This window comes from Corvus cornix, chromosome 3, assembly GCF_000738735.6.
Source record: "Corvus cornix cornix isolate S_Up_H32 chromosome 3, ASM73873v5, whole genome shotgun sequence".
Taxonomy (NCBI): Eukaryota; Metazoa; Chordata; class Aves; order Passeriformes; family Corvidae; genus Corvus; species Corvus cornix.
Window position 1 is genome coordinate 44,881,648 of NC_047056.1, and position 11,634 is coordinate 44,893,281.

Here is an 11,634-nt window from a genome sequence, read left to right on the forward strand (position 1 = left end):
TCTTATTTCACTGCTCTTTCCAGAAAATTGTTCTTATATGGACCCATGATCTTTACCTTTTGTGCCTCCAATTCTCATCTCCATCCTGACATAGCATGGAGAGGGAGAGGAAAACAGGGGAACAAGAGTGAGTGGTGCATGGTTCAGTGGGGGCACTGATTTGGGGAGTACCACTCCTAAACCATGACACCTACCTTCACAATTCTCACATTCATTTATGTGCTTAAAAGCACTTCCAACATTCTGCACAGGGATATAAAAAAAGCTGTTGCTTATTCAAACAGGAAAGGGTGAAGAACATTCTGACTGATTTACGCAGTTCACTTGTTCAACACAAATTCTTCCCTGCCACCACTGGAAGTACTAAGTGAAGTGTGGTGCTGGGTGCACTGCACACAGGCCCTTGGATCTGCCCATCTATTAGGAAGATCAGTATAAAAGATGAGGCAGGATTGTGATACACCTTTAGAGTATGATCTGCAGAACTGCTGTTGAAATGCACATAAGCTCTAAACTTGCAGAATAAAATTACTGTTGTGTGAAGTCTCATATACCTGTTGCTCCTCATCTTCGCACACTTTGTTTCGTATTTTTCTATTGCCTCTGGAGAATCTCATTACCACTGCTATGTGATGTATTAGTACTGAAGTCGCACATATCCTGTTTCTCCTGAAAAGCGAATTTAGAACTCTATCATGTAGCAGGAGATTCAGGCTGCAGTTACACATTACTGCTTGCTCAGGCTAGAAAGGGAGGAGTCTAGTGCTCTTTTCTCCTGCACCCTCATAACCCCATCTTGCATAAGTTTAATATTTGTCCAATTCCAGGTCGGCTAGATGACTTTCTACATCCTGAGGAGAAAAAAACCCCAAAACCAACAAAAAACCCCCAACAAAATCAACAAGACCCTACCAACGAAATCCCCTACCAAACGACAAACTGAAACACCCAAACTAAATATCCACCAGGTTAAAGAGATGCATTGGCCTAACTGAGAGCTAAAAGTAGCAAAGGGGCAGGATGCTGCCCTAGAGGAGTGTAACCATGTTTTTCCAGTGGCAGGCAGCCATCTGATTAGCTCAGCCAAAATGCAACTTCATTTTTAAGTTAAGCATATCTGAAAACAGGAGTATCAGGCTTCAGATCCTCATTTGTGCATCAGATAGTAATACAGAGAAAAAAATGCTTCAAGTAATAAAGAGTGATATTATATATTACTTGAAAAAGGAAAGTTTTACCTATTTTTCAAAGGAATAACAGTTGTCTAGATAGGAAACACTAAATCAGAAATAAGACAGCAACTTACAAGAAAAGTAAGTCATTGCAATATTTCCATTTCAAATTATACACATTTCTTAGAAGATAAGCACTGCATGCTGTCAGAAAACTGCTAATATATGATCCTTTCCTAGATGCAGCAGTACAAAGGCACTATCTTTAAAATTACCGCTTATCAATTGAATGAAAGTGGTCATGATCTATTGTCACTGACTCCAGGATTAACACAGCAAACAAGACTTATTACCAACACAACTGTCAGGGACTGAAAACCAGCTTCAACCAAATTAAAGAGCTGTGGGCTTCTAATAGACAGCCTAACACTAGCAAGTTGACTTAATATGCAATCCTTCGTATATTTTCTGCATTTTATTTAAATTATTCAGGAAAACACCATTCTAAGTGTACCTTGTAATATCTGAAGTAATCACGTTCTTGCAGTTTCTGGATTTTGGGAAAGATCTTGAAAGTATTGAAGTCATCGATGCTTTCTATGTCACATAAACAATCATCTAGGACTCCTGTGAGCTATTGAAAAATACATAAACATTTATTTTTAATATAGAAGTAGAATATTAACTGCAGAAAAATCCTTTAAAGAGAAAAAGATGGTAGTTGAAAGAAATACGAGTGAAATATAGTTCCATAGCAAATATTTCTCATCACTAAAATACTCTGTAATATACCTCACAAACTCAAAGTAAGACTGCAGAACTTTTTTGAGCTTAAGCCCACCTCTAAATGCAATGCTGAATCAATGTTAGCAAGATGAACAATTTCATCCCTGAAATTTGTTGACACTTTCAGCACATAGAACTTTCTGCAGAATGAGCAACAAGATTTTTCCGAATTACAAACATGTGGTATATTAGCAGAGTTGCATATCAAGTATTCTCCTACCAAATGCTCATGAGTCGAATTGCCTAAAAAAACCCTACAATCACACACTGTCACCTTATTTTCATATTTCTTCTCAAAGTGTGAAAACACTCCATCCAGTTTCCTTAGAGGCATAAGGAAAAGGAGTTTAGGTTCTTCTGTGCCCAAGAAGTTTGTAATTTCACAGATAAATTCAACAAAAAAATACTAGGAAAACCAAGTGCAGGGATCTACATTGTAATGCTGTGAATCTATCATGAAACTGAGTATGTCTTTTCCAGGTCTCATCCCTCTTTTTCTGCTAGGACAGCAAGCTGTACTGCTACTGCACTAGGTTAAGACCACCTCTACGAAAGGCAGCACACTACAAGTGCAGAAGTTCTACTGCCAACACAGAAATGGAAGGCAGGACTGTGCGTGTAGCAGAGAGGACAGCTCCAACTAACGTCGTAGACTAGGCTACGGCAACACTCCTGCTCAGACCCTGGCAGTGTCTGATGGAAAGGTGGAAACACTGAAAGTGTGATTCTATGAATGATAAATTTCAATAAATCTAAATGAACTCTTTTAGGCATAGCTTCTTAAACTGCTACAGACATGTCTGAAGGCTTCAGACCACATTAAGGCAATGGAACCAAACACTGGTGTTTACTGCTTCTATTCTTCAGCCACACAGGAAATTCATTGACATCCATGATGGCCTAGAATGTATTTAAAATAGAAATTCCCACACATCTTATATCTTGCATGGGATTAGAAGAACTTCTAACTATTAAAATGTTATGTGCAAAAGGAGACAAAAAAGATTTTTGGGCTTTTTTTCCTCCACAGACTTCACACAGATGAGATTATGAAATCATCTAATCTGTTTTATGCATGATAAATCACTCCTGTACTTTACAAAACAGATACCCTTATATAACCAAGCTTGATGTACAAAAGCCACTAGAAACCAAATTGTAGGCTTCTGCTTCTTTATGAAGCATAAAGGAGGCCTGGGAAATGGATTTCCCCCAACTCTCTGCGAGAATAAAGAGGTGAGGATATGGCAATAAAGCACTTAAATGGAAAATTCACCTTACATACATCCTACTTTTCTTGAGACACTAAACAGGCTGTCACAATTCTGTAGAGCAGATATGGCAATGAAGTAGAACTAATTTCAGGAAAGTTACTTTAACCAAAATTTTTTCCTGCTGTTATGCTTGCCTTGTTAATGTTATCTGACTTCAAACCTGGGCAAAGAACTAACAAAGAGCCAATGTGTAATTACAGGTTTTTCACAGCCCACATAACTGCCAACTTCAAAGCCAGAAGAAAAAACTTGTTATTCCAGAAATAAAACCCCCATGCATTTTAATCTATAATAATTCAATTAAAAATTCCAAATTTTCTTATTGATCACACAGAGGCAGGAATCTGTAAAGGTGCAGCCCTTACAGGTAACACCATACCACAAAGCAAACAGCATAACATTTCATTGTAATATAAAAAGGCAGAAAGATAACTCTAAACATTTTGCTCAAATATTACTGGACTGTATTAATAGGATGATAAGATAAAGTTTTTTTGAACTGAGAAGATAAAGAGTAGGAAACTATTTTGATGACCAGTACATAAGACTATCCACTGCTTACAAAAATAATTTTACCATCTATGCAAAATGGAAAATGCTTTTTCAGGGGAAAAATGTCCCAGAGAAATGCAATAGTTACACTCAGTGTCAAATCCTCATGGAACAATAAAAAGCTTCAGCCTTTTTATTTAACTAAGATCTCAATTCTAAGAACATCTTTGAAAACTCAGAACAGTTTACCTAGATCAATGAAGTTTCAGAAATGAATCCTCCCCAAAAACTAGAAATTATCTAGGAAATTATGAAGAGAAAAAATAATTCAGAGTAAGCAAGCAAACTAACTTCTCCATTTCTTTTTCTCACAACATTTTCAGAACTGGAACAGTTAGCTCCCTGTATACATAAAATAGCAAAATCAATGCTTCCTTAGAAAGCATGCTCTAAAATTAAACTAAGCTATATCTGTACCAAATCACAATTTATAAAATACTTTAACAGCATATATAAAACAGTAATACTGCACAGCAGTGGAGTCAGTTCACAGCACAGTAATGCAACAGCAACACTGGCTTCGAGTACTCCAGTTAGAGGGTTTTTTTAATTAGCCTAAGTGCAGGCCTGGAACACTCCAAGAACATGCAGAAAATTATTCCATTTTTGTCAACACCTGGATCTTCTAATGATTTCTTTTTTTCAAACTGGAGACATCAAAATAAGAACATTGCACTACATGGTTAAAACTATGTATTGCAAGACCTACTTTGTTATTCACACAATTTGTACTTTGCCTTTTTAAATTAAACTATACTAGTTAACTTAGTCCACAAATATAAAGTCAAACTGTACTGTAAGTTATCACACTTTTATTACAATGGACAAGTATCACGATTTCTTTCCATCTATTAATTACTTTGAACTCTACAATAAACTCTAAAAGCATTAGCCTACTATAATTTGTGTTCAAGAAGTCACCTGAGATTGCAAAGCTGCTATTTTTTTTACATTTCCAATATGCTTATCAAAGTACTGTCAAATCTAGTTTAGCTCTTAAACAGGTATTAGAGCTATACTGGAGAAGTGAAACTTTTAACTTATCTTCTCCAAGATAAATCAACCTTTCAGAAGAAAAGGTCAATGTCCAACCTGCATCAATTTCTCCTTATGAAATCTGGAAAGAGAAACACAGTCAGTACTTTAAGAAAAACCTGAATGAATGTATATAAAAATAAGCAACCTATTCATATAAACAACCTTATTAGTGTTATCAGGTTATTGTATTTTAATTGCTTTAACAATTAGAAGATCACCTGGGACACCTTGTTTTTTTCCTTAGATGTTCTACTTTGCCATAGCTGCAGAATGAGAGAACAGCCCTAGGTAACATGACTCCGAGAACTAATGGCTAGCTTACCTTTCTCTGCACAAGCCAAACTCTGAACACAACACGCTAACAATTTTATGAAATAGCAACAACCAATCTCTCTGTCAAGCAGTGCAAAAAAACCCATGCCACTTTACTAAGTGCTTCTTTAAGAACTTTATTTCAATTAGCATTTAGTTATGCTAAAATAGTTACTAAAATACTAGATTTTTAAACTGGAGACAACCTCAACTTACTACCAAAAAAGCTGCAATTAAAGTTATCTATGCTACTGTCATCACCACCTTGGATGGCTACTTACAGTATAGCATGTTATACAACGCAGAAATTTAGAAAATATAAGAAAAATAATAATCCGGAGGACAAGCTTTGCTTCACGTGGTCTGTGTATTCCTCTATAAACTCACTCCAACGTCTTTGGCCCAGCTGAAAGCCTCTCCTACTTGACACCAACTATCATTTCAGTCACGGTCGCACGGTGGATGAATAGTGAGCTCCTAACTACAGACACTTGTCCTAAAGCTGTGAAGGCAGTTTACAGAAGGAAGGAGGAGCGTTCTCATTCTTGCCTGAAATGTGGACAAACGACCTAAGCACAAGCCAAGCCCGGGCACTGGCATCACCATTGAACATATGGCTTCTCACAGACTTCATCAGAGCACCGAAGCTTCTGCCTGAAGCCACGGGCGTGAGCCAACCCAGAGCTTCTCAACACATCCCACTAACTGGTGCTACCTGTGGTTCCCAGGTCAACCAACTTCTCCCCACAGACCGGCGGCACCGGCCCCGGGCTGGATCCCGGCAAGTGCCAGCCACAGGGCACGGAAGGGGAAGGACGTGTGCTACAGACACCAGCAACAGATTTCTCGACTTCTCCGCGGGGAGCCTGCGGAAGACACGGCCCAGAGCTGCCCTCTGCCCACGATCCCCCGAAGTGACTTCACCTTCCGCCTCTGCCCTCCGGTCCCTCCGGAAGGGCTCCGCAGCCCTACCCACAGCCGGCGGGCATCCCTGCCCAGCCACGGTCCCTCCTGCTCCCTGCCATCCCACCCCGCCGCACCGTCCCCGCCAGCGGCCGGTTCCTACCTGGGCCTCCGGTGTCAGGACGCAGCCGAGCACCACCAGAAGCCGCGCTGCCAGCCGTGCCCTCGCCGCCGCGCTCCGGCCGGCACCGCCGCCGCTCATGCTGCTACTGCTGCTGCCGCCGCGACTGACGGAGGAGGGGGCAGCCTTCGCCCCGCCGCCGCCGGCACAGGAAGGAAAGGGACGCGCCGCGGGTCGGCGGCGGCAGCGTCTCCTCCCGGCGCGGCCGCTCCTCCGGGCGGCGGGACCCGTCGGGCGGGGGCGCCGCGCTCACCGCGACCTGTCCGCGGCAGCGCCGCGCGCGCCCGGGCTCCTCTCGCGAAGTAGCGGCACCGCCGCCGCCACCCTGCTCCAGCGCCCGCCGCTCCCGGGCCGCCGCCGCGCGGCACGCCGGGAGATGTAGTTCCCTTGCCCGGGGCGGGGCGGGGCGGGGCGCCGGCGCCCAATCGGAGAGGACCACGCGCGCCTCCAAAACAAGTGGCGGCGGCGCGCGAGGGGGCGGCTGGGCGCGTGCGCGCGGCGCGGCAGGGCCGCGTGAGGAGGGGCGCGCGAGGCGCGGCGGCGGAGGCGCGCTGTGAAACCAGTTTGTCCCAGTCCAGACCCGTATAAACCAGTCTAACCCAGCCTAAACTGAGTCCAGGCCAGTATATCGCAGTCCATCCCAGTATAACCCAGGCCAAGGCAGTATCAGCCGGTTAAGCTTGGTATCATAGAATCATATCCTGAGCTGGAAGGGACCCACGAAGATCATCAAAGTCTAACTCCCAGCCCTGCACAGCACCATCCCCAAGAGTGACACCCAACAGTGTTGTCCAAACTCTTCTTGTTGTCCAAACTTCTTCCAGTGCCCATCCACCCTCTGAGTGAAGAACCTTTTCCTGATACCAGCCTAAACCTCCCCTGACTCAGCTTCAGGCCTTTTCCTTGAGTCCTGTCACGGTCACCAGAGTGAAGAGATCGATACCTGCCCCTCCACTTCCCCTTGTGAGGATACTGGAGATCACAATGAGGTCTCCCCTCACTCTCCTCTTTACTAGACTCAACAAATCAAGTATGTCCCAGCACATCCCCCTATAACCCCAGTCTAAATCTGGTCCAATCCATACAACCCAGTCCAGACCTGTATAAACCAGTTTGGCCCACTATATCCCAGTATAACCCCGCGGGCTGGGGCCAAGCTGCACTGGCACTATGTGGGTGAGTTGGGCAGGGCTGCAGGACCCCCTGCTCCCACTGTTGGGGCAGCTCAGAACCAATCTTTTGCTCCCAACAGGTAAATGTTTATCTGTGATTCATTTCAAGAATTGCAAAAAGTCATATTCCTGTGAAAAACATGAGTGTTGCACTGATTTAATGTGCAGGGTTGTTGAAATTAGGATTTTATTTTCAATTCAGATGCTAACTCAGGTTCTTCTTACACCCTTTCAGTTGGAGAATACTCCTTTACCAGAGTGTGGAGACAAGCTTTAAGTTTGGGATAACTACTTCAGAGAGCTTAAAAGTTTTAAGATTGACCTTTATTATTTACTTACAAATTAATTCAAATTAGCTTTCCATTACATTTGTCTTTAAGGGGCCAGAGTTTTGCATTGCTGAAAATGCCTCGAAGGGATGGTGTCTAGGAATCACAGAGACCATGAGATGAAGTAGGCAGTAGTTTGTCAGTCTGGTTCCAGAGAGATGATGTAATTGCTCCTTTCTTTCCTCTCTGGAGTACAGGCAGTACAACCATAATTTGGGAACAGATGACTAAATAAGAACCTATTCCTACTTCCAGCATCAGTGGAGCAATACGTTTGCTAGACATTTTGAGAAGAAATGTCAGAACAGCTAATGTTAATGTTTACATTGCCATAGTTTGCTCTCAGTATCAGTACTCCATACTTTATCACAAGAGGTTTGTACTTTTCACAAAGGAACTGTTTCTGTTCAACAGATTAAGTTGAATTCATTGTATTTGTTTACATTTTGTACCTTTGATTCTGGAAAAAAGTTTCCATCACGTGTATTTAGAAAAGCCCTAAAACCTTGGAAGAATCAAGCACTGTCACACTCTTGGGCTACATAAAGGACTATACAAATTAGAAATAAACTATCATATTTTTAAGTCATAGTGTTCACTCTGTTTTCAGTTCAGAACACTTTATGTTAGTTACAGAGGGTACTTTATTTCTTCATCTCTGAAATGCTTGTCTCCAAAATCAGTTGTAGTTTAGCTTTTTACTGCCATATTAGAAGGATAAGGAATTGGCTGTGAGAAGTATATAATGGATAATTTTAAGAGGCAATAAAAAAACCTATTCCTTGTATACATAAATATTATCTACTATAACAGAGCTGAATGTAGCTTAACACAGTTTTCTAAACACTAGGGTATTTTCAATCTTATGTTTTAGTGTCAATTTAAATCTATGAATGCTACTTTGCTAGTGGTATAAAAATGTTTAAAAACCCCCGAACATAAAAATCCTAATATAGGATTTCTTTGTGAAATCAGTTTCAGGAAACATCTGCAGAAAAAGCAGTCTTACAATTGCAATCAAAACCCAACAGCATATTACAAAGCTGTAGTGCCTACTAAGCCTCTTTCTTTTAAAGAAATTTGCCACAATGTTATAAAATTTTAGCAAGGGCTGAGGACAAGCCTTTAGTAGGGAGAGGGATAATCACAGTTTACAGGTTGCTGGGGTAATGAAGAGTCTGGACTATATATATAATTTTTCAGTGTGGTTGTCATAAGAACAAACATCTTCTGTGATTTTATAATATGCGCTGCTGTTACACATGTTGACAGTTTTATTTACAAGCACTAACATTTTCTTTGTATGTGCAAGCAAAGAAAGCCTTGAACACAGGAACTAACAACATTATTCTGTATTCTTAAACAAGAATTAAGTAAAGCACATCAGAGTCACTTCCGCTGCATGACTCTGTGATGTTCTCTAGAGTGGGCAGAGATCTGGGTGCACCAGAGAGAGACCATCTTTTAGTGGATGCAGCAAATCTGCAATTACCAAACTTGCCTCTGGCCTGAAACTGATCAAGTCCTGCAAGTTTTATTGTATTACCTCCATTGGTGCTTTTTAGCCAGCTCTTATTTGCCAGAATTGAGTTTATGGACTCTGGTTGTAGACAGAAATAATGACCTATGGGCATCAACAGTGTAAAAATGGATCTTAGAGATTACTATGGACTGATTTAAGTGAGCATACGTGGTAAAACAGGGTGGCTTCACATTTCACATTAGGCAAAACTTGGTAAATCCCAGCTGCTTTGTGAAGTTCATGAACTAGATTTCAGTAATCTGAAATGTGGATTTTTATTTTGAAGCTTTTTGCCCTTGAAACTTTTGCCTTTATTTATTTTTCCAAATTAACTTTTGAATGAGTCCTTCCTAAACTTAGGAGAGTAAACCAGAGGAATCAATATGTCACAAACTTAGGTTTAAGTCTGGCACAAACAGCAGCAGTGGGAGGGCAGTGCCTGTTGAGCCATGGAACATCTTGTGGTCGTCTAGATTTAATGATACAGCAGGGCACAGCTGTGGGTAAGAACTTTCAGTAAGCCACCTGATGTAAGTACAGAAAGCAGTCAAGCACCAGGGCACATGAGTTCTGTGGTCTGTCAGGCCTCCTACCATGAAGAGCTTGTACACCCTCACCCCTGTTCTGTCCTGCTGTTTTTAGGTCTGATACAAGTTATGTTTCCTTGCAAGTCATGCCTCATTGACATCTTGTTCCCACCTACTGATGTCTGCCTGAAAGCCACAACATATGCTCATGTCTGTGGCACTGGGTGCAAATAACTTTTGAAAAGTACCTGGGGATGTCTAGGGTTATCGCAGGGGTGTGGTCTGTAAATGGCAAAACAATATGTCAAATTCAGTATAGTGGGGAAAAAGATAATTTTTAATAAGAAAATACAGCAATATTTTCACAATGACTATGAGGAAAAAAGCAAGATAGAACACAGTAGAAAATAAAGAATAGCAAGATACAGGGAGGAAGTACATTTTTTAGGAAGTTTTTGTAGGCAGTGAAAAACTAACTGCAAATTTTAGCTATACACCTGTGTCATTTCCATGTTTCGTGTGTGTGTTACAGCTGGATGTTAACAAAGTGCATTGTGTAGTCTATAAGAGCATGATCTGAATGAAAAGTAGAAGTATTCTATGGAGTATTATTGATTCCTGTAGTACCTATAATTCTTAAGAAGAAATGCTAATATAGGAGTGAGTCTACTCACTCTGTCAAACTTCTGAGTATAGTGGGTGTGATGAAAATACATAATCTTGTTTAAAAAAACACCTAAGATTTGTGCACTTGCTCTTTCTGTGTGCGTGCTTATCTGTCAGCAAATCTGATCATGAGGTATAGATCTCATCTAAATTGTACACTTATGGAAACAAGAAGCCAGCCGGGGGGACTGTGCTAATGTCCCTGCAGAGGCATAAGCTACAGCCTGAAATCAATCGTATTAGGCTCAGTTTCAACACGTCAACCCAGAGAAAGCAAGGTTTCACTGTTTCTGTGGCGTGTGTTTGACTTGGACACAGCACAGCTCCCACAGTGGTGGGAACATTTCCATATCATGCAGTCTTGGCAGGCAAACAAATTATCCACAGGCTTATATAAGATGGTCTAGGTGTGTGTCATTTCTTACATTTTCTCCATATAGTGCTGTTTCTGTCAATTAAATGTCAAAATCGTGATGTTCCTGTAAAAGAACTGTAAAAGAGCAAACCAGTATCATTATTGGCAGAGAAAGCAGTTTTAACTTTTTAGCTGCTGATTAATTATTCCTACTCCAAAGTAGTCTCAGAATTTGAAAGAAATTTTCTAGCACCACTCTGAAGCTGCTGACAGTTAAAAACTATCTATAGGATATTGGGAGAGAAAATGCAGGGAGGTTTTTCCTAAACCTACTGAAATACAGGAGGGATGAAGAGTTTATGTTGACATAGAAGTATCTTACTCAATACGAACTTCCTTAAGTGAAGATGTTTGAAATGTAGAAAGCAAACAGATGAGGAAGAATAAACAAGGTTGCCATGCGATTCTGGCAGGCCCACACGTACCATGACTATTGGCAACCCGTGTCGAGGCACGGGGAATGTTACTGATCCACTGTGTTTTAGTAGCATTTGTGATCTGGAACAAAAGCTCTCTATTTCAATGTGGAAAAGCTACAGAGGATCAACTGGAAAAAAATATTTTGTTTTCGTTGGGTTTTTGTGTGGTGGGTTTTTTTGGGTTTTTTGGGGGTTTTTTTTTTGGTGGTTGTTGTTGGTTTTTTGAGGTTTGTTTTTTTTTTTTTTGTGGGGATATAGAAGTAATATTTTTCTGGAGAGGAATATATTGTCCATGGTTTTGTCTGCAGTCTTGTGCTTAGAAGGTGGGAAGCCTCTTGAGACTGTGTATTATTTGCTATTTCAGAC

At 41.2% G+C, this 11,634-nt stretch overlaps 1 protein-coding gene across 1 annotated transcript in view; it reads right to left on the reverse strand.

The window, feature by feature from the left end:
• The window catches only part of ERO1B (endoplasmic reticulum oxidoreductase 1 beta), a 29,764-nt gene extending 23,326 nt beyond the window's left edge, over positions 1–6,438 (reverse strand). The window contains exons 1-2 of the mRNA XM_039568515.1: positions 6,201–6,438; positions 1,687–1,806 (exon numbers count right to left, since the gene is read on the reverse strand). Of these exons, the coding sequence (XP_039424449.1) occupies positions 1,687–1,806; positions 6,201–6,299 (219 nt within the window). The 5' untranslated portion in view covers positions 6,300–6,438. The remainder of the gene's footprint in view (positions 1–1,686; positions 1,807–6,200) is intronic.
• Positions 6,439–11,634: the final 5,196 nt, after the last annotated feature.